Source organism: Dendrobates tinctorius, unplaced genomic scaffold (assembly GCF_039654945.1).
Source record: "Dendrobates tinctorius isolate UK_male_01 unplaced genomic scaffold, ASM3965494v1 ptg000256l, whole genome shotgun sequence".
Classification (NCBI taxonomy): Eukaryota; Metazoa; Chordata; class Amphibia; order Anura; family Dendrobatidae; genus Dendrobates; species Dendrobates tinctorius.
In genome coordinates this window covers 2,284,355-2,308,022 of record NW_027361923.1, presented here as the reverse complement: position 1 = coordinate 2,308,022, position 23,668 = coordinate 2,284,355, and the positions used below count along the sequence as shown (strand labels likewise).

At 42.2% G+C, this 23,668-nt stretch overlaps 1 protein-coding gene across 2 annotated transcripts in view; it reads right to left on the bottom strand.

The window, feature by feature from the left end:
• Nucleotides 1-23,668, bottom strand: part of DYNC2H1 (dynein cytoplasmic 2 heavy chain 1) — a 537,791-nt gene that overhangs the window by 287,276 nt on the left and 226,847 nt on the right. For both annotated transcript variants that reach the window (XM_073558365.1, XM_073558366.1), the window contains exons 62-65: nt 22,252-22,393; nt 15,590-15,699; nt 3,889-3,987; nt 1,255-1,378 (exon numbers count right to left, since the gene is read on the bottom strand). In XM_073558365.1, coding sequence (XP_073414466.1) covers nt 1,255-1,378; nt 3,889-3,987; nt 15,590-15,699; nt 22,252-22,393 — 475 coding nt within the window. The remainder of the gene's footprint in view (nt 1-1,254; nt 1,379-3,888; nt 3,988-15,589; nt 15,700-22,251; nt 22,394-23,668) is intronic.

Here is a 23,668-nt window from a genome sequence, read left to right as displayed (position 1 = left end):
TTGTGAATCTTAGCCTGTGTGCTTGGATCCCCTATTAAATGGATTTGGTTTCCTTTGGTGCCGAAGAAGTTAATGATCCTTTCTATGCTGGTCAGAAACATGCAGCTCCATTTTAGCTGCTTTTGATTTTAAAACCTGGCCAGACCTTCTCTGCCCTGCCTGAGAAAGCTCTGCTTCCTTGCTCTTGGGAGACGCTGTGCTGAAAAGGAGCTTGACTTTGCAATTGGAGATTCGTCCTCCTGTGCTGCGTGCTAAAGCTGAGTAGCTGAAGTTTAGAGTTGTATTTGTAGTAGGGTTCTGTGGTTTGCTGTTGTACGTGTGTGTTTATCTCCTGGTCCCTGTTCCCATTTAGTTTATTCCTCCCTGTCCCTATCCTCCTCCCTAATGTTGGTTAGTGCTTTTGTATGATAGAGGTTTTCTGTTATTCCTGTTTTGTCTTTGTGTCTGGTTTACCTTTCATTTCTGTCACATGCCTCATGGAGCACGAGAGGGGACAGTTTGAGGCCTCTCTTCCTTACTGAAGAGTGTTACAGTGTGACAAATACACACAAAATCTGAATTAGTTGTCTGGCCTTAGGGTACAAGTCTGCAATCACTCTATGTGACTGCAGACTTGTGAATCCTAACAGTGCGCACAGTGTCAGGATTCGCCAGGACGGGGGGATAGGTAGGAGAGCATATTCATGTTTGTTTTTTTATACATTTTGGAAATATGTCAAAAGACTTATATTTACTGGTTACCTTTTGTTTTGATATGGAAATATTGGTTAAAAGTAGTGATCTCAGGACAAACACTGACATACTGCTAGGTTATGCTATCAATGGCCAATATCCAACTGGTATGCCCCATGGTTAGTTGGCACATTATAGTCAATAGTTGACTACATGGCCCTGGGATTAGGCAGAATGGAGTCATCTGGAGGCAAAAGGGACACGGTCCTTTCCTACTGACTCACTGCACCCCATCCTAGTATTCGGTGGAGATCACAAAGGTCAGATTCCTCCAACCCCTGTCCTGATACAAACCCTTTAAGGTTAGTTTCTCATTGCATTGTCAAATAAAGAAAAGATAGCCATTCAATAGCGAGCTGCTGTATTCTTCCAGGCAGACGTCCTTCAGTGGCGGAGAGACAGATGTTGATGGCCTCAATAGACAATCGTTGTCATTAATCATGGGACACTTTCCGCTTCACCCTATTTATCAGCAATGGGTACAGGAGGTGACAGAAAGATCTCACATTGCTGTGGACTTACCCTGAGCAATAAGATCTTTTCTAAGTAATGGATACAGCACCGGCTCCACGCCATCCATCTCCTGGATAATAAGTGTCTTGCCAAAGCGGACAGCGAGCTCAAGAGCCGTAATGAAGTTTGCATCCTGCGTGCACATAAAACACAACATAAGTTCCAGCGTTGTGATCTGGCGGCTGATGGTAAATTGCCGACATGCATGAATAGAAGAGAGCAAAAAAAAAAGCTGAAGCTGGGAAATGTGCGAGACCCAGCGCTGATCGCGAGCCGTTCACCTGATGGATCAAATAAAAGCAGAAAAAGATTTCTAAGGCTACTTTTACACTTACCGCTGTTTTTGCGGCCTGTTTTTGCAGGCTGTATTGACGCATTTTTTATGGTCTGCCGCACTAACGGACCGCTAAAAAGCTTGCGGATCGCCGTTTTTCATTTTTCCAATACTATGGAAATAGTATTGGGGGGGAAAAATGGCGTTCCGCAAAACCGGAAGTCACGTTGCGCCACTAAAAAACTTCCGTTTGTTTTTGCGGCCCCATCGATTTACAATGGGGGCCATGTCCGTACGCCGTATAAAAGATTGAGTAAGCTCAATCTTTCATCACGGCCGTATATTCGGCCCTCACGGCCGTACAGCACACAACACACCGTGGAATCTTTGCAGGCCGATTTTGCAGCCCATAGAAATCTATTGGGGCCGCAAAAACTTGGGAAGTGTAAAAGCAGCCTAAATCTGGGAAACTAAACGCTAATGGTGGCAACTCTGCACGCGTCATCTCATAGGGAAACGGGCTACCAAATATTTCCATCACGAAACTCATCGATCAAGAAGTTCTGTCCGATAAGTGAATCCAACCTTTACTTTATGCCCCTTCCGCTGCTGCCGGCATCCTGCGTTCTGGGCCTCACACATCCCTTATCAGCTCTTCAGCCCCCAGAAATTAGCAGATTTGTCAATTTCTACCTACTTTATTCTCGAAGTCAAAACTTTTTTTTTACTTGCTTGTTTTTATGTTTATGGTCTATTTTTCTTTTTTGCCATTATTTTTATTTATTTATTTATTTATTTTTAAGCGTGAGAGTTCATTTTTAAAGATTTTTTCTGCAGTAATTTTTAGATCAATAAAACAAAATTAATTCATTTTTGAGGGTTTTTTTACGTTTTTGTCTGCATTATTTTTTTTCAATTCAAGTTATGGAGTTTATGTTTAAAGCTTCTTTTTCTGTATCATTTAGATTTTTTTTTTTTTCAATTTAATTCATTTTTTAGTTTATTTAAATTTTAATCTGCATTACTGTTCAGATTATTTTATACAATTACATTAATTCATGACTGTTTTTAAACAAATTTGCTTTTGTTTCATTTCAGGGAAACTTATGAGTTTACGTTTAAACCTTTTCTTCTGTATTATTATTATTATTTATTTTAATTTTTATCAATCATTTATTTATTACTTATATTGCACCATTAATTCCACAGTGCTTTACAGACATTATCATCACTGTCCCCATTGGGGCTCACAATCTACATTCCCTATCAGTATGTTTTAGGAATGTGGGAGGAAACCGGAGTACCCGGAGGAAACCCGCGCAAACACGAGGAGAACATACAAACTCCTTGCAGATGGTGTCCTAGTTGGGATTTGACTCCAGCGCTGCAAAGCGCCAGTGCTAACCACTGAGCCACCGGACAGCGCTAGGAACTGAGCCACCGTGCCGAACTAATTAACTTAATTTATAAATTACTTTCAACTTCTAGTCTAATGAAATCGAAAAGACTGCAGCCGACTAGTGACCGTTCATTGGCTGCAGCCGGCACCTTCTAGGAACAGGGGTGCCGCGGGCATGGTGCCGCTCCTGGAGGGGCAGCATCTACTCTGCTTTTATTGTAATTGGGTCTTGAATTGAATAATATGGGGCTGCCCAAAAGTGGACAACCCTGGCAATGCTGCAAATATGATTGATCGTAGCATAGGACCCATTAAAGGAGTCGCTTTGCCTAGAAAAAAAGATTCTGTTCTACAGCTTACCTGTTACAAAAATATAGAAATGACCAATATATCTTATTATGTGGAACAATGTCCTGATAGCAGCCTCGCCCCCAGCAGCTCCACCTCACTGGCTTATCAGACTAAGCAGTCAGCCAGCTGCGATTACAACCTCATTACAGAGGACATGCCGCCAGCTCTTACGAGAGTAGTTTTTGCTGTTTATTCCTGCTGCTCCCCTTAGTATTCATTTTTTGCTTGCTGTTTTTTTTTTTTTAATTTAAAGTCTCCACACAGTTCCAGAGCTAAGGAACCTTTTTATTTAGTGCTACTATTTATGGGCGTTACCGAGGGGGCAGTGCCCTCAGGGTTATTATGCAAAACAGCCTAAGGACACGCCCCAGAGGATCCTGTGAGCAACGCACCCTTAGTAAAGACCATAAAAAGTAGCACTATCTAGAACTGTATAGAGGGTTTAAAGAAAAATAAATAAATAAATAGAAAATAAGGGGCCAAGGCCTCATACACACAGTAATTATAGCATTTAGTAGTTATGGATCCTGTACACAGAATGATACACAAAAGCAAAGGCAAGAGTCCAAAACCAGACTCGGATGTGTTCAGATGGGCTTCTTCATCCATCCTGGATTACCTGCTGATTAATGACTTCCAGACGAGACTCCTTCAAATGTGTCTTCAACCATTCTGTGGCTTGAGAAGACGGGTCAATCAAAAATGGACAGACCTGACTCTGGTGAAGAAAGAGATATATGTTTAGATTGTAACTGAAGAAAAGATAGATGATTGATAGATCGAGGATGCAGATAAGCATCCAGGTCAATTTTCCGTATGCCGCACGGTGCTAATTGGGCCTTCAAGCGTCTGTCAATCATCAACTTCCCATAGGAATGGCTTAATGCAGAATTCAAAGAACAGAAGCTTCAGAAATGCTATTATGTGAAATATGTAAGTAACTACTAAAACAAGTCAAGGCAGCAGATTTTTGTTTTCTGGCACAATTTTTTTTCCATATGGGCAGGTGAGCGGTGCCGATGATGCCACGACCCCACACAGATGCAGAGACACGTGAACGAGTGTTACGTGATACCTACCATTGTAGATGTGTGGGGTCGCGCCGTCATAGGCATAGTAAAATGAGCGGCACAGGATAACCCCTTCACGCATTGCTGTGATTTGGCAACATATCCTAACAGTTGTAGGTTGGTCAGATTTTTAATGTTTTTAGATTTTTTATGTTTTAGATTTTTTTTTTCCCGCCAACTACTTTAATTGGGAAAATTATGGCAATGTGGTTTTCCTCAAGACAGATCTGGGAGTGTGGACGAGCGTCTGAAAAATCATACAAGTTTTATCAACGTCCATTTTTTACGTCCGATTTCATAGATCTACATTAAGAAAATGTATATGATCAAATACAATTTCCCACGTTAAAGGGAATCTGATGGTAGGATGAACCCTGCTAAGTCATCTATATGGGCATGCAGGTCATAGGAAGCTGAATAATATGATCCCATGGTATCTGAGATCCGATGTCTTATTCCAGAGAAATCCACGCTTTTGTTACTAGAATCTGCCTCCAGAGCACCGTGTAGATCAGCGGAGCGGACTGTCAGTCATTACATGTCTCACACTGGTAACGCCCCCTGAGATCTGCGTCCGGCCTATAGATCTTAACATCTCATTAACATATGAGAATTTGATGTCATCTACTGTATTTCAATAAAGTATTGTATATCTTCGCACTTTTTGAGCGTTTTCATTTCTGGTTCGTTTGTTCTTTTACATTCTGCCGTGAGTGGCTTTATTTGGCAATTCTGTACTATAATACAGAATTATACAATTGCCCTGATTCATCATCTACGGGTTTTTTTCTCTTGCGGTATTCGTTGATGTTTTTTGCACCAAATTCTCCAAAGATGGTCTTTTTTTTTCTAGCTTTTTACCTTTATTTGGGCTTCAAAAGACCAAAAAGTGATCAGATAGATCCTTTCAAAAGTTTTATGTTCTGATTCAATGGCGCAAAAAAAAAAAAAGAAACAAAATAAATTTCGTATTTTGCCAGAGTACTGGAGTACAACAGCGCAAAAATATTGAAACATTTCAAAAATTTAAAAATGCTGAATTAGGCTACAACATCTGGAAAGGGGAAAACCACGACCGCGTTGGCAAGAGACAAACAACCGACGAAACAAAGGAAAGTTCTGTGCATGTTGGCCACAAAATTTTCCTGGTCTGGCAGCCGTCGAGGATATTTTTTGCTCCACTTTAGCATGTGCACCTCTGCCCCATTCATTCTCTTTGGGACTGTCGGAAAGCGCCATCTCTTGCCGTCCCATAGACAATGAATGAAGCGGAGGATCAGGTGCACGAGCTTGGCAGAGCCATGTACTAGCTCGCGGGGGATCATACAGATTCCAGCCATCAATAAGGTATCATAATGATAGGGATTCACTTATACAACTGGTACAACCCCCTTAAGACCCCCTCTAATGACATAAGTAATATGTGAAGTCCCCACAGCTGGAACCACTCAAACAGGGGTCCCAAGACCCCTGCTCACCACACAATTACAGTGAGGCGGTGCTCGTGTGGTGCCGCTACATTCAATATGTATGGGAATTCTGGAGACCTCCAAGCGCAGCTCAGTGGTCAACATCATCAGTGGGAGCGTACTATTCCTTATAATACAGACCTCAGCTGCTGCAGAACCGCGTTTCCAAATAGTTCAATAGACATCTATGCCAACCACTGGCTGGTAGGAGATGCCTCATGCTTTTCATAAAAAGGGGTCTGCAGCAGCTGGGGTGCGTATTAAGATGTTCTGCAGCGGCTGACACAGAATACTACAGAAGTGATCTGGGATAAACTGAAATATGAACTTAAGCAGCGCTGCTCATCTCGGTCCAATCTGCTGTGTAGATATAAATATATATCAAGAAGAGATAATAGGAGACCAGAAAGATGTCGGAAGGTTTTACCAGAACACACTTCACGTCAAAAATGCAGATGGCACTAATATACCATCTATCTAACCGTAGAAAATAATCACCACAAAATAGAGGAATGATTTGCACAAGTCTGCCATTGTAATACAACATCCTCAGTCATGGCCTAAAGTATTGCCACCCTTGAAATTGTTCTCCCAGACACTTATTTTCTTACACATAAGTTTATCTCCTTCCTGTGTATTGGAACAACACATAAAAGAAACAGAAAATTTAAGTCAATTGGACAAAATTTCACGCAAAACCCCCCAAAAATAGGCCGGACAAAATTGCTGGCACCATCAACTTAAAATTGGTTGCACACGAGGCTGAAGTTGGTTTCTTATTTGTCAGTTTCTTATTCGGCAATTTTTTTCTTTCCTGTTTTTTTTTATAGGTTTAACAAAAAATAATCATCACAATAATAACACACAATGCAGTGAGGCGACCTGATGTGAGTACACTTAAAAACAGCTACAAAAACTATAGAACTGGCACAAAAATGGGCATCAAAGTGGGCAACAAAGAGCGTTAATGAAGGGGTTAAATGACTTAGGGCCACGGATATCGCACTGCAGACATATAGAACAGAGCCCCACATCAAAACCAGGTCCCTCCAGCCTGGCCCAAATGGGTTCTGGGCATCAGAATTGGCATCAAAGAGGGCCAACAGCCCATTTTCACAGATTTGAATAAGTGGTGATTTTAAGAGTTTAAATGACTTTGGGCCACTGATTATTACATGCATATTGATGGCCTGCATGAAATTCAGGTCACTCCAGCCTTACCCAAATGGGTTCTGGGCATGAGAACTGGCATCAAAGTTGGCAGACAGTCGATTTTGATGATTTGAATAAGTAACTGATGTTCTTAAAGGGAATCTGTCACCCTTTTTTTTGGCCTATTAGCTGCCGGCATAGACATCGGGGGCTTATCTACAGCATTCTGTAATGCTGTAGATAAGCCCCCGATGTAACCTGAAAGAGAAGAAAAACACGTTATATTATACTCACCGAGGTGGGCGGTCCGGTCCGATGGGTGTTACGGTCTGGCGCCTCCCTTCTTCATGCGATGACTTCCTCTTCTCCCGTCCTGTAATGGCTTCGGTGCAGGCGCACTGCTCTGCCCTGTTGAGGGCAGAGCAGAGTCCTGCAGTGCGCAGGCGTCGGGAGAGCAATGCGCCTGCGCCGGAGCCATTTCAGGACGGCAGAAGAGGACGTCATCGCATGAAGAAGGGAGGCGCCGGACCGGATTGCAACACCCATCGGACGGGACCGCCCACCTCGGTGAGTATAATATAACTTGTTTTTCTTCTCTTTCAGGTTACATCGGGGACTTATCTACAGCATTACTGAATGCTGTAGATAAGCCCCCGATGTCTATGCTGGCAGCTGATAGGGCAATACAAGGGTGACAGATTCCCATTAAGGGGTTAGATGACCTTGGGCCACTGATCTCACACCACCCTTACATCACCCATAATGGCTGTATGGTCTGACGCCATTGACATTATGCCACTTTTAGTAGGGCTAAAATGTAGCAGCAATTTTTCATTATTCTCAAGGAAATTTACAAAACCTACTTTTTACAGACTTATACCATTTTGAAGGGTCTTTGAGGGGCTGATATTTGGAAACCCGTAGAATTATACCCTTTTTGCAACTGCACCTCTTAAATTACTTTTTAACTGCTGTTAGGAAATTTTTTAATCCTTCAAGTACTACACAGGAATAAAGTGAAATTGAATTAAAAAAATGTAAATTTAATTTTTACACTATAATATTGCTTTAACTGGAAAATTTGCATTTGGACTAGTAGTAGAAAATGGACCTTAAATTGTATTATGCAGCATCTCCCCATATGTGGATGCAATACCTGCTATATGCACAAAAACTGGTGTTTGGGTCCATGGCAGACCTCTGAATGGGAAAGAGTGCTATTTGAATTTTGTAGTGCCAGTTTTGCAGAACAGATTGTGAATTCCGTGTCACATTTGTAGAGTCCTTGTTATGACAAAGCAGGAGAAACCTCACACAAGTGACCCACTTTTGGAGATTAGAATCATAGAATCGTAGAGATGGAAGGGTGTTGTGAGTTCATTTTCCCCTTCACCGTCGATGTCTGATCTACTCCCTCTTCTGATGAAGGAAGGTAGTGAGGCTGATTACCAAACACCTGATCTGATAGATGAACTTCCGACTGGATATAAGGCAGCTGACGCCCTTCTGAGTCGCTGGTGATTTCTCTGCTGGATTCTTGGAGACCAGTCTGATTCCTGCTTCCCAAAGATAAGTTTTTGCTCTGCTATTGAACTTATTAGTTTTGTTTTGTTTACCTTGTTTTTTGGAGTTCAGCCAACCCCTGTCGGGGGGGTGCTGAGATCCATTTTTGTCTCTGATCAGTTTGTCTCTTTGCTCTGTCTTCAGAATTTACCTGAGTGCTGATATAGTCTTTTTGAAGTCCTAGCGACTTCAGAGCCTGTTTTTCCTATCAGACGGTTGGGACATTTTTTGGTAGGGTTTTTTACGGATTGCAGACAGCAGCTTTTCTATCCTGTCCTTTTTAGTTAGCTTGGGCCCCATCGTTTGCTCAACCTATCTTTCTATCTGTGTTAGTGTTTTCATCTTGCTTCACCCTGCCTATAGCTTTGGGGTCTGCTCTGGGGCAGTTTAGATTTCCCCTTTCTTTCTTTAGGCCTATTTAGTTCTCCGGCTGTGATCGAGGGGTCTAGGGAATCGTAGGAACCCCCCACGGCTACCGTTAGTTGTTGTGGATAGGATCAGGGGTCTGCAATCCGATAGCTACCAACCTCTCTGGTTTTCTGGACTTAGCTTGTATTTTTGTTTTTTCCTCCTTCGGTGACTCATTCATAACAGAAGGGACCTCCTGGGTCATCTGGTCCAACCCCCTGCTCAAAGCAGGATTCGCTAAATCATCCCAGACAGATGTCTGTCCAGCCTCTGCTTTGAAGACTTCCATTGAAGGAGAACTCACCACCTCTCGTGGTGACTAAACTCCTCAGACAATTCATATAGGCATGTGATGAGCATTTTTTACTCTGAGGTGGTTTACAGAATTTTTTTTAAATTGTATAATTTGGATGTGAAAGTGAAAATTTGTTTATTTAAGTAAATATTTTGGCTCAGCAGCAAGTTTTTATTTTTGCAAGGGATAATAGGAAGAAACGGACCCCATAATTTTTAAGCAATTTTTCCTGAATGTGAAAATGCCCCAAAATTGCTGTTTGGTCACAAGACAGGGCTTGGAAAGTAAAGTGTGCTGTTTGATTTTTGGGGTGTAAATTTGGATGGAACAAATGATACATGCAATTTCGCATATGCAGAGCTACTCACATGCCAACACCCCACACTGGCCCAACATCACTTAACCCCTTAAAAACATCAGTTACTTATTTAAATATGTGAAAATGGGCTGTTTGCCCACTTTAATGCCATTTCTGATGCCCAGAACCCATCTGACCCAGATTAGAGGGACCTGGGTTTGATGCGGAGCATCACAATGTATGTACTGGTGGTGTGGAATCAGTGGCCCAAAGTCATTTAACCCTTTAAAAACATCAGTTACTTATTAAAATCTGTGAAAATGGGCTGTTTGCCCACTTTGATGCCAATTCTAATGCCAAGATCCCATTTGGGCCAGGCTGGAGGGACCAGGGTTTGATGCGAGGCATCACTATCTGTGTATTCTTAGTGTGAAATCAGTCGCCCAAATCATTTATCCCCTTAAAAACATTAGTTATTCAAATCTGTAAAAATGGTCTGTTTGCCCACTTTGATGCCAATTCTGATGCCCAGAACCCATTTGGGCCAGGAAGGAGGGACCTGGGTTTGATGTCGGGGATCAATATCTGTGCATTTTTAGTGTGAAATCAGTGGCCCAAAGTCATTTAACGCTTTAAAAACACCAGTTACTTATTCAAATCTGTGAAAATGGGCTGTTTGCCCACTTTGATGCCAGTTCTGATGCCCAGAACCCATTTGGGCCAGGCTGGAGGGACCTGGTTTTGATGTGGGGCTCCCTGTTCTATATGTCTGCAGTGTGATATCAGTGGCCCAAAGTCATTTAACCCTTTCATTAACACCTTTCGGTGCCCACTTTGATGCCAATTTTTGTGCCAGTTTTATAATTTTTGTAGCTGTTTTTAAGTGTATTCACATCAGGGCGCCTCGCTGCATTGCATGTTATTATTGTGATTATTTTTTGTTGTTAAACCTATAAAAAAACAGAAAAGAAAAAATTGCCAAATAAGAAACTTCAGTTCCAAATAAGAAACTGGAAGAATAAGAAACCACCTTCAGCATCGTTGGTTACTCACCGTTTGGAATAAATAACTGCAATCAATCGCTGCCTATAACCATCAACAAGCTTCTTACACCTCTAACTGGAGTTTTAGACCACTCTTCTTTTGAAACTGCTCCAGGTCTTTCATATTTGAAGGCGCTTTCTCCTTACAGCAATTTTAAGACCTCTCCACAGTTGATCAATGAGATTTAGATCCGGACTTATTGTTGCCACTTCAGAAATCTCTAGCGTATGTTTCCTTCCATTTCTGGGTGCGCCTTGAAGTATGTTTGGGGTCATTGTGCTGCTGGAAGTCCCCTGACCCAAGACACAAACCAAGCTTTCTGACAATGGACACTATTTATCTTTCACACAGTTAAGGCACTCAGTGCCATATAAAGCAAAACAACCCCAAAACATCTCTGAACCTCCACTATATTTGACTGTAGGTACTATGTTCTTTTCTTTCTAGGCCTCATTCCGTTTTCAGTAAACAGTAGAATAATATGCTTTGTCAAAAAGCTCTTTGTTGATCTTATCTGTCCACAAGAAGCTTTCCCAGAAGGGTTTTGGCTTACCCACACCCATTTTGGGAAACTGCAGTATAGTTTTTTATGTGTCTGTGTCAGCAGTGGGGTCCTTCTGGGTCTTCTGCCATAGAGTTTCATTTCAGTAAAATGTCGACAGATAGTTTGCGCTGACACTGATGCACCCTGAGCCTGCAGGACAGCTTGAATTTTTTTGGGACTTGATTGGGGCTGCTTATCCACCGTACAGATGATCCTGCGTTGCAACCTTTTCAATTTTTCTTTGGTGTCCACATCCAGGGAGATTAGCTAGAGTGCCATAGATTGTAAACTTCTTGATTATGTTGAGCACCATGGACAAAGGAACATCAAAATCTCTGAAGATGTACTTGTAACCTTCAGATTGTTGATATTGAGCAACAATTTTGGTTCTCAAGTCCACAGACAGTTCTCTTCTCCATGCGTAGTGTGCCACACAAAGACAAACAATGCAAATATTGAGTCAACTTCTCCCTTTTTATTTGGTTTCAGATGTGATTTTCATATTGCCCACACCTGTTATTTGCCATGTGTGAGTTTGAACGAACATCACATGCTTAAAACAAATTTTTTTTACACACAATTTTGGAAAGGTGCCAACAATTTTGTCAGGCCCATTTTTGGGGGGTTTTGTTTGAAATTATATCCAATTTGCCTTTCTTTTCTTAGTTTTTTGAATGCTTGCAATACAAACAAAGGAAATAATCATGTGTGTAACAAATTGCAATAATTATCAGGAAGAAATACTTCATTTTCTGGAATAACATCAAGCTTGCCACGACTATATATATTATTTTGCATGCATATACACATCCCAATCTGGTGTGTCATGTCGATCCAATGTCCCTGGTGCTGATCACTTATTTATCAGCAACAGCTTACAGAGATCTTGTGTACACCAGTGTGGAAAGACAGTCTCCTAGGTAGACAGCACCTACATAAGCAACCACACCTTCTAGAGGGTAGGAACAAGAAAGGACTGAAGCAAATCGTTCATTTACAAGTATTACTAATTTTACAATAAAGTTTTAAGGATTATTGTTAGGGCTGGATTCACACACAGCGTTCTGTAGCTTTTTCAACAGTATTATCCATCAAAAAACAATGGTGTTGAATATTACATCAAAGTCTGAAGATTTTTTTCTTTTTATTTCGCGGCATTTTTTTTTTTTTTTTTTTTAATCCTTTCTCTCACTCTTGGGTGATTTTCCGGTTTTGCAACTTTTGTACTTTTCCTAACCCATACAATGATGCCATAGTTTTTTTACTTTTGTTTTTACCGCATTCATTAAGTGGCAAAAATGGCAAAGAAATAGGATTCTTCAGGTCAAGATGAGCACAATGATATTAAAATTATAGAGATTTATTTAATTTAAAGTAGTGATAAGTGATGATGCTCAGATAAGGTGTTATCCTCCATGCTTGTTTGCTAACCGAGTGACTTCGGCGTGCTCGAATAATATGTCCGAGTCCCCGCGGCTGCATGTCTCGCGGCTGTCCGACAGCCACTACACATTGAGGGATTGTCTAACAAACAGGAAATCCCTCCATGTGTTGCGAACGCTATACAGTCAAGAAACATGCAGCCGCGAGGACTCAGACATATTTTTTGAACACGCCGAAGACACTCGGTTAGCACCCGAGCATGGCGGACAGCACCTTATCCCAGCACGCTCACTCATCGCTAGTAGGTAGGAAAAAAATGAAAAACTTGTAAACTCACGTATAATGTATATATGAATATAAATAATTTTCTGAGACCTGTAACAATTTTGTCTTTTTATAAATGGAGTGGTGTGAGGGCTATTTATTTGGAGGCAAGCTGACCGCTTTATTTCCACCCTATCGGGGTACATATGACTTTATGCTCCATACCCTGGCATCGGACGGGTGGTGTACATAAATGAGTGGCAAGATCTGAGTCTTTCTGCCTTTTCTACAGGGCTTCATAAATGGCAAGAAAAACGTCATCTTTTAAATATCTCAAAATAAAAAAGCCACAATGACATTTATAGCATTGTTTTTTCTTTTTTTTAACTAATTTGTTTGAAAAAATGCTGACAAAATAGTGTGTGTGTGAAGGAGCCCTAAATAATCGAGAGGCCGATAGACGAGGAGTCCAAAAACTTCAAGAAAGGAGAGAAGTGAGGGAGGACGGGGGGTTTATAATCTTACCGATGGTTTCAAAGAACAGATCTAAATCGGCAAAAACGTAAATGTGTAAATGGAAAAACACAGGAAAGTGGTCAAACATCAAACATACAAAAAGGAGATGATTATCTATGGCTTTATCTGTGATCTGACAACAATCGGAGACATTCAGAGCATACTGATGACCATACACATTAGGCATTTCTCTCTAAAGATCCAGCCGATAATGCCCAAATGTCCCCCACTAAACACCTTAGGTAGCTGGTCACAGGTTTGACATACAGACATATATCTTTTCTATTCACCCGTAGATGTGGCAGGTTTCATATATTTTATTTAAAGAGTAACTGCACTTTTATAAAACTTCACACTTGTCAGAAGTTTTGATTGGTAGGGCCTGGGTGCTAAGACCCCTAATGACTAGAAAAGTAAAGGGGTGCAAGTCCTCCGCTGAGAGCTTAAGACTGAAGAAGTCTCTGGTGTCCACTTTCAGTTTGCTCCCCGTTTTAGGCTAGGTTCACATTTGCGTATGGAGGAGCTGGGGGGATGCGGACATCCTCCATGAAGCTCTGCCCACGGCCGCACCTCCTCCGGTCAGCCTCACCTACGTCCGCTTACATCTGCACGCGGCCTTTGTACCCTATATTTAGCATTGGGTACGCAGGTCGTGCCGCTGTATGCGGATGCCTCTGCATGCGTCGTTTTGACGATGCGGCAACCGCATAAAATTCCAACATGATGCGTTTGACGCGGGTCGCCACACCGGCAAAACGACGCATGCGGAGGCAAAGATAGACTTACTGATGTCTGTCCTTACGAGAAGCACAGGCATGAAAAAGCGTTCTATACTTAACATAGTAACATAGTTATTAGGGTTGAAGGAAGACTTTAAGTCCATCTAGTTCAACCCATATTCTATCCTAACTTGCCTTAAATGTTGATCCAGAGGAAAGCAAAAACCCCATGTGGCAAACAGTAAGCTTCACATTGGGGAAAAAATTCCTTCCCGACTGCACATACGGCAATCAGACTAGCTCCCTGGATCAACGCAATATTAAGGAGACTAGTGTATATACCCTGTAATATTATACTTTTCAAGAAAGGCATCCAGTCCCTTCTTAAATTTTAGTAGAGAATCACTCATTACAACATCATATGGCAGAGAGTTCCATAGTCTCTCTACTTATACACAGGGTGTCCCAAAAGCGCAGAAAATAACTCCCCAGTGCCGGCAATGCAAATGATTTGGCAGGCATCGATCCAGCTGTACCTACAAGCTGTTGGGGGAAGGTGGTAACCTAATAGATCATGTCAGCAACATGGCGGCAGTGTTGAACACCATCATCCTGGGGATGTAAGGGTGCGACATATCAATCTGGTAGAGAATCTCACCAGAAAAACGATGGAGTGCTTCAGGTTAACGTAACTTTTAATCTCTCATTTTATCTGCAAGTTGCCTCTTCAGAGAGGAGGAGGACTAAAACTAATTTCCCAGAGAAGCATGCATGGCTTATAAGTCTCCTCACTTTGACATGCCAGGCTTGGCTTGTCACTCTCCACAAGGGGATAAGTCTCCCCTTAGACACCAGTCCAGAGCCTCTCACCTAGCCAATTGAGGTCTCACACTTTGCACTGACAAGGGGCAATACCCAGAAATACTGTCTGCGAACTGACATTCTGGTTTGGCTTTTATCCCTAGTCATATTGCAAGGCTCGTTAAAGGGTCAATATTGACTTTTAGGATCACTGCGAGAGTTCTAGTCCTCTTCCTATCTAAAGAGACAGTTGGCATATTTAATTTCCCAGAGGAGCATTGCATGGCTTATAAGTGTCCTCACGCTGTCATGCCAGGCTTGGCACTCTCCACAAGCAGAAACGTTAACCCTTAGATCCCAATCTTTAACTTTAAAACAGTGATTTCTCTTTGATATCAGGTAGCATTATCCCAAGCAGAATCTTGAGTTCGTCATCTGTCGAGTGATTGATTTACGGGAAACAGAACCCGAATCTCGGAATTTAGCAAGAAGTTTGGTTTCTGCGCTGTGGGTCATGGGCGGCCTGTTTGGGGGAATCTGCTGTGAATACACACGTGCTTCGTTCCCCAGAAACGAGGATGATCTCGAGACGTTCCGTTTGTATAAAAACAGTTGTTGTTTTTTTTTTGCAATTAATTACAAAACCAATCAAACAACATCAAACCATTTGTATCGCACTTTTCTCCCAATGGACTGAAAGCGAAGAAAAATAAATAACTTTGGTTCGGCAGAAAATTATGGAAAAAATTATTGTAAAAGAAAAAACAAACATTGCAAACAAATTTAAATAGTACCTGTAAAATGACCAGCGCGTTCTCCACCGACAGTTCGTCGGAGGGCAGACCTTCACTTTTCCAAATCAGTTGTTCGCTTTCCGTCGACAAAAACCTCCTTAAATCAAAAGCTGAGAAAATAGGAAAATCAATACGTGTTACATTTCTTTAGCTAATGGGCTAGAAACAGAGCAGACGATAAATTAAGTACTCAGTAATTTTCTGCGTACGGTCCTCTAATACTAATCGACCCCTTATTGTGGCCAGAAACATTAGCTGGAGCTGAGAAAACAGCGTGTATACATGTGTCCTGGCAATGGTTCACTGGATAAAATCATTGCCCTCAGTAAGTCCCTGCAATTGGTACAATGCATGAGAGTAATATGAAATGCGTGTACTTAAAGGGATATTCTGTATCAGATAACACAGGGAATGTTTCATAGCGAGCTCCAGAAAACGACTAAAATAGTCAGAGAATATTATTTTTTTGGAAACGTCATTGGGGCACAGGAGGCCGACACTAAGGATCACAGACTAAAGTTGGCTCCTCACCAGGCTACATCCACCTACTGGCATTAGGCTATTCTGCTTGTGTCACTTCGGAGGCAGATACTGATCAGTAGTCTCCAGACCTGCTACTGTCAATGGTGGTGTTCCTTTTTATTTTTTTTCTAATCTTCTTCTCACGTCTCCTCTAGATAGTGTGGTGTAGTGACCACTGTGTCCGCGCTAGGGGGCGCTCTGTGGGTGTCCCAGGACAGACGGATAGCCATGTCCAGAGTGGTAACAGGAGCAGGGTGCTAAAGGATCGTTATGTATCCCAAGGTGGGTGGCCTTGAGATGAAGGCTTGATTATGTGCTGATCAGCAGAGCTGATCTTTCGTGCCAATGTATTAGGGAGAAGCCTTCAGGTGATTGGTGAGACGGGTGGGATCAATCACCTATAAACCCACCTAGGGGCGGGTGTCTAGAATGCCATAGTAAAGTATATGTGTGTGAATGATTGAAGGACCTGTGATGAGGTCATAGCCATGTGATCCGGTGGGCATGGCAACGGACCATATAAGGTGGCCAGGGTAGGTCACATGAGTGAATGCTTGGACCCGGTTGGTCCGTATGGAAGGTCTCATCTGGGCTGATGTGGCTGCCTTCCTGACAGCACGTGGAGAGGCTGTGTATAATGGTTGCATATGTCTGATGGTTCCCTGGAGGGAAGGAACGTGTACAATGAGAAGCAGCTATGAGAAGGTAACCCGAACAAGGGATGTAACTGTGAGCCTAGAGAGCCTGATTGCTGGACATTGCACAACCTGTGTGACCACAGGATTAACAGAGTGAAGCTCTGTCCTGGACGCTATGCTGTTGATATGAACTTTGCGTTGCTGTTTGATGGTTTGTGCTGCATAATAAACCGAATGGACTGAGTATATGTTGAGAAACCTGTGCCAGACCTGATTTCTCGGCTGCCTAGCGAATATCCCCTACCTGAATGACAAGCACTACCTTACAATAGGGAAAATGAGAATAATTTGCCAGCAGCAAACTGTATCTGCTCCAGTCCGGATGGCAGGAACCTTTCCTTGTCCTAACACAGTCAGCGTTCAGGTACTAGTGCAGACAGTCCTTGCCCCTGGTCTACTGCTCACCCACCCCACAGAGTCTAGCGCATTGCATGAAGACCAAGCCGAAAACTCAGACCATGAAATGAAATAAGCCTCTTCAGGACAGGCGGATAGATCTTCAAACATCCAGCTGTGTTGAGTTAGATCCCAGTACACATCCTCTGCGGCGCACACTCCCTGCAGTCTGAACTTTTTCCCTTTCAGAGATCTTACATGTCCCTTTTCTGACCTTTGACTTCTAGCCTTCTCAAGAGGTCCTCCTGGTTCTGCCGCCTTTCCGGTTTTTCTTCTGACCTCCGCGGTCCTTACAGGTGACTAGATATCTTCCCACATCCCACTGCATTTAGTTAGTTCCCAGCCCACATCCTATGCGGCCCACGCTCCCTGCAGTCCGATCTTTTTCCCTTCCAGAGAAGTTACATGTCCCTTTTCTGACCTTTGTCTTCTAGCCTTCTCTAGAGGTCCTCCTGGATCACGCTTTAACCAGTACCGGAAGTCCGCTGCCTCGGAGTAACCTTTGACTCTGCCCTGTCCTTCAAACCGCACATCCAAGCTCTTTCTACCTCCTGTCGACTCCAGCTCAAAAATATTTCCAGAATCCAGCCTTTCCTCAACCCTCACTCTAATAAAATGCTTGTGCATACCCTCATCATCTCCCGCCTTGACTGCTGCAACATCCCGCACACCTCTCCAGTCCATCCTTAACTCTGCTGCCAGACTAATTCATCTCTCTCCTCGCTACTTCTCCCCTCTGCAAATCTCTTCACTAGCTTCCATTCCCTCAGCGTATCCAGTTCAAATTACTAATACTGACCTACAAGGCCATCTATAACCTGTCTCACCCATATGTCTCTTAACTAATCTCCCGATACCTTCCCTCACATAATCTCCGGTCCTCCCAAGGCCTCCTTCTCTCCTCCACACTTATTCACTCCTCATCCAACCGCCTCCAAGCCTTCTCCCGAATTGCCCCTGTCCTCTGGAATTCTTTGCCCCAACAAGTCCGAATATCAACCACATTTGGATCCTTCAGATGGAACCTGAAAACCCACCTCTTCAAGAAAGCCTACAGCCTGCAATGACCCTGCTGCCTCCTTCTCTCTCACCACTACCAGAGATATCACCTCTACCAAAACCGAAACTGCTGCAACCCACCAACCTACTGTCTCCTTCGCCACCATCCTGTAGCATGTAAGCCCGAAAGGGCAGGGTCCTCTCCCCTCTATATCAGTCTGTGATTGTTAGTTTGTTTACTGTAAGTGATATCTGTAATTTGTATGTAACCCCTTCTCATGTACGGCACCATGGAATCAATTGTGCTATATAAATAAATAATATTAATCTGCTGCCTTTCCGGTTTTTCCTGTGACCTCCGCGGTCCTTCTGGTGCTGTGGCTCAAATTTAGTTAGTGCCTCTATTCCCTCAGCCAATCATGCTCTCGTGCTTGTTTTCTTTTCGCAGCAGTGTCAGCACTCGAAATCCCGGGGCTCTCGTGAGGTTTTCGTGACACATGAGCCTGGAGTCCAATCATTGCTGGCATCACTGTCTCAGCCTTCGAACGAACTGAACATGAAGATGAAGTCAGAGATCAGCCACAGCCCTGACTTCCTCTTCATGTGGAGAACCGCTTTAAACTACAAGTCTGCAGTACTCTGTGTGTGACTGCAGACTTACCGTTAGGTCCATAAATATTTGCAGTGACTGGATATTTGGGATTTCAGCTCTGCAAATCATTATTTTGGATTTAAAATGAAACCACTGAGATGCAATTGAAGTGGAGACTTTCTGATTTAATTACAGGGGGTGAACAAAAATATCCTGAGAAACGTTTAGGAATTGCAACCATTTTCCTACAAAGCCTCCTCATTTTAGAGGCTTAAAAGTAATTGGACAAATTAACTTTACCATTAAAAAAATTTTCATTTTTAATATTTTGTAGAGAATCCTTTGCAGGCAATGACGGCCTGAAGTGTGGAAGCCATGGACGTCAGCATACGCTGGGTTACCTCCTTTGTGATGCTTTGTCAGGTTTCTAATGCAGCTGATTTGCTTGTTTGTGTTTTTTTCTTAAGTTTTGTCTTAAGCATGTGAAATGCTACTCAATGGGGTTGAGATCTGTTCATTGACTCGGTCATTGAAGAATATTCTACTTCTTTGCATTAAAATATGTTTTTCTCAAAGTCTAACCTGACCTTTCTATTTTTAAGGTTGATTATGGTACACTTAGTGTCACAGTTTCATCACTCATTGTGTCCTATGGACACTGTGAGTGACCGCTCAATCGCCCTATAGAATCAACTGGTCAGGGCTTTTTATTCCAGATTTCCTGGGTAGTCTGGGGGTATGGTGGCCCTCCCTACAATAGGGGGTACTGTCATCATTTCATCACTCACTGTGTCCTAGAAATGCTGTGAGTGACAGCTCAGCCTCCCTATAGGATCTGAAGTTTGCTAGACTGTCAGTATGTTGAGTCGCAGTCCAGTCGTTCAATCTGAGCTGGGGCGTGCTGGGCTGTCAGTATTTTGATTGACAGCCCTGCTGCTCAATCTGGCCTAGCCTGCAAGTTTTCCAACAGGTGTCCCCCGTTCTTGACAACTCACTAGCTATTTAACTAACTAGATATGAGCAGACCACAGTCAGTTGTGGCTTTGCTCAGTGTTGTGTGTTATCAGTGCTCTGTGTCTAATTTGGTGATCTTTGTTGCCAGACCTTGGATTTGTCTTGACTATTCATGTGTATTATCCCTTTGGATCGACACTCTCTGATTTCAAGTACCTGACCCCAGATTTGGCCTATGACTATCCGCTTCTCTTATCCCTTTATTGTGACGTTCCCTTGTGGCATTCGACCATGCCTCTGTCCTCTGTACTACGAACCCTCCTGGTATCTTACCTTGGACCTCCTGACTACCTTGTCGCAAGGCTTATCCATGAGTAGTGATTCCCGCGCCACACTTAAACACTGAAATTCCTTCTTCCTGCAGAGTGTTTTTCACTTGGGTGAATATTTTGAAGGTTTTTTCTTCACTATGAAAAGGATTCTACAATCACTCACCACTGTCGTCTTGTCTTCCCTGGATTACCATCCATTTTTGCATTCCCAATCTCACCAGTAAGCTAATGTTTTTCTGCAAAATGTACAAAATTGTTGATTTGCCCATTCCTAACACTTCTACTATCTGTCTGCCAAATTTCTCCTTTTTTTTAGCCTAATGCTGGTCTGTTTCTCTTCCATTGAGAGCTCCTTTGACTGCATGTTGTGGGTTCACAGCAACATATTCCAAATGAAAATTCTGCACCTCTAATCAGCTCTAGACCTTTTACTTGCTTAATTGATGATGGATTAATGAGAGAATAGCCTTTAAAAAGAGGCAGTTACATATTAAAGAGCTGTAAGTCTTAAACTCTTACTCTAATTAGGATGTGAATACACTGAAATTAAAGCTGTTAGTCTGCACGTTAAGCCCATATTGATTATATAACTGTATCTTGAATAAAGTTTTGGTAAACAGCTAAAATGCCAAAACTTGTGTCACTCTGGACTTAGCTATATGAATCCTCAAATTCCACACACTGTGGGCTGTAAGGATTTACCGGTTACGGCACCAGGAGTGGGTGGTCCTGTAACCACAGGTATGCGATATGCATGCTCCTGGAGACATTCTGACTATTGGGAAAAATAAAAAAAATGTATTGAGCAAGGCCAGAAACAGTCTAATCAGAATGTTGACTGGGAGTATGCATATCACATACACATGACCGACCGTTCCCCAAGAATCCTCACAGCATGGAGTGCGCACAATGTAGGATTCACAAGTCTGCTGTCACATAGAATGTCGGCATACTTGCAGCTTAAGACCGGACAACAACTTTAAGGCCAAATTAGACATGGTCAATCATGAGTTTTTGGACTTAATACTATGTTTCAGAAGGGGGACACATGACATATGTAACAAAAGAGATTTAGGGTATCGAGAAGGGTTCTGGACAATCTATTTCCATTAACAATTACATCCGATGTACATATACCATAAAAAAGAAGAATTGCCATTTACATGCTGTTAGTTTTGTAACTTTTCACTTACTTATTTTTCATTCTTAGACAGTATGATGCCAAATGGCGTTCAACGACTATAACAATGTGCACGCCCAGCTGAGTGTCGTTGGTACACATGCAGTGAGTCCATAGATTGTACGTGACAATTATTGGTGGGTCAACCCCTTTAAGGTCTCCAGTACCTAAGTTAGAAGGGTCCTACAGTGGCTGCCACATACAAAATCACTTCCTGTACTACATAGAAATGCAGAATCTTCCAGACAGATTATCTTTGTAGCCACTTTCCTTTCTGACTAGTATTGGGGGAATCCTTCTTTAACTTTCTTCAGTACATCCCCTTTTTTAAACATATTAACTCCATCCAATTGGGTGCTTTGGTGAAATTATCGGGGACCCCAGGGCTATCTTTACACTAAGCAGTGTCTCACTAACAACTGCCTTTGACATCAGTACCTTCTAAGATTAGAACAAAGAAAATAAATGTAAAACACAACCGCTATAATGGGATTAAATACTAATAAAAGAATAACAGCACTAAAAAATAAAACTCAAATTATCTAATGTGACATTGTGGTTTTCATAGTTTTGGCTACCAGGAGTGTCTTATGTGAAGCTACATATACTGACAGATCTGTTGCAAATTCTTTCTAATAATATTTAATATTTGGTTTTCTAAACCAGAGCGTAAGGCCTGTATCACACTTCAGTTGTTTGACGTCAGACAAAATCCGCCGTTTTGCAAAAAAAAACGGATCCGCCATTTTTTTTTATTTAACCCCAAAACCCGTTCTGGCAGCCAAAAATCAATCAATCTCTCTCTTTTTCCAGAGTCCTATTGCTTTAAATTTCAGTCATTGGTGGCTGAAACGGATCCGTCAAAAAACGGAAAACGGATCCGTTTTTTTTACTCCTTGGCGCATTTCAACTGACGTCAAAAAACTGAAGTGTGAAACAGGCCTAAATGTCACAATAAAACGAGTGACAGCAATAATAACAAGCCATACTTTCCAGTCCAACAGATTTCCTCCACTGATCGATGCTGTCCTTTCTCTGATCCTCGGGGGCGGCGGATATGTAGGTGATGAAGGCAGCTGCCAGCTGGGCTCTCTTTGGCAATGTATTTAATTCTTCTGTTATTTCTTCCACCTTGCAAAAAAAAAAGAAAGAATCAGCTGTCGAGCCTTTGTTATATATTCATGTCTGTGTGCTGTTTATTTTTTAAAGGGATTCTCTGCAAACAGAGAAACTTAACCTAAAATGTTCACTGGAAAGGTGCTTGGGAACATGGGCAGCAGATAGCTCCACCCACATCCATCACGTGTAGATGTTCTCCCAGCGCATAATCCAATCTAATACTAGAGAAATTAGGGGTGCTGAGATGAGAAGAGGCTGCTCACACTGCTCTCCACCCTGTCTATCTGGTCTAATACTAGAGATACCAGTAGTGAAAGGTAAGAAGAGGCTGCTCACACTGCTGTCCATCTGATCTAATACTGGAAATACCAGTAGTGCCGAGGTAAGGAGAGGCTGCTCACATTGCTATCCTACTTGTCTATCTGATCTAATACTGGTATATATGTCTGGTATAATACTAGAGATACCAGTAGTGCGAGGTAAGAAGAGGCTGCTCACACTGCTGCCCACGCTGTCTATCTGATCTAAAACTAGAAATACCAGTAGTGCCAAGGTAAGGAGAGGCTGCACACCCTGTCTATATGATCTATTACTGGAGATACCAATAGTGCCGAGGTTAGTCAGTGTAACAAGTTAAAACCGCTATTCGCATATGATAAAAAAAATACATAGCATGTCATTTTGGTGTTTATTGTGAATATTTATACAGATTTCATTCACTGTAATGCAATGACTGAAAGATAACACAAAATCTGTATATAACACAAGCAGATTCTATTGCACATTTTCACAATGAATACTGCAGGAATCGAGCTGAGGCTTACTGCGCAAGACGCCGCAATCAACAACTTCCCTAACAGTGATCTGACTGCAGTAACAGGGAGCCCAAGAGCAGCACCTGCAGTGTCGGAGCATGGATAGGACAGGAAAGTCTTAGTACAGCAGAAAAGTATTATTGCTGTACTGTGACATTATAGGTTAAAAATAAAACATGATTGCCAAAGGGAAGACAGGACAGGGAAGTCTGCTTTGTAGCATTAACAATGTAGTTAAACATTTGGCAGAATAGCAGCAGCTCACTCATTTTCTACAGTCAATATGAGATCAATAAAGCAGGCCACAGACATCATATAATTGTGACTGAGCAAATTGTTATAAGCCACAACTGCCCGATTAAACTGGTTTTCATGTCACAGAAAAAGAGGGAGCAATGGCGGCTTCAAAGATCATTAACCAGATCAAGACCAAGTCGGATGTTATTGCACATGAGATTATGTCTCTTTAGCA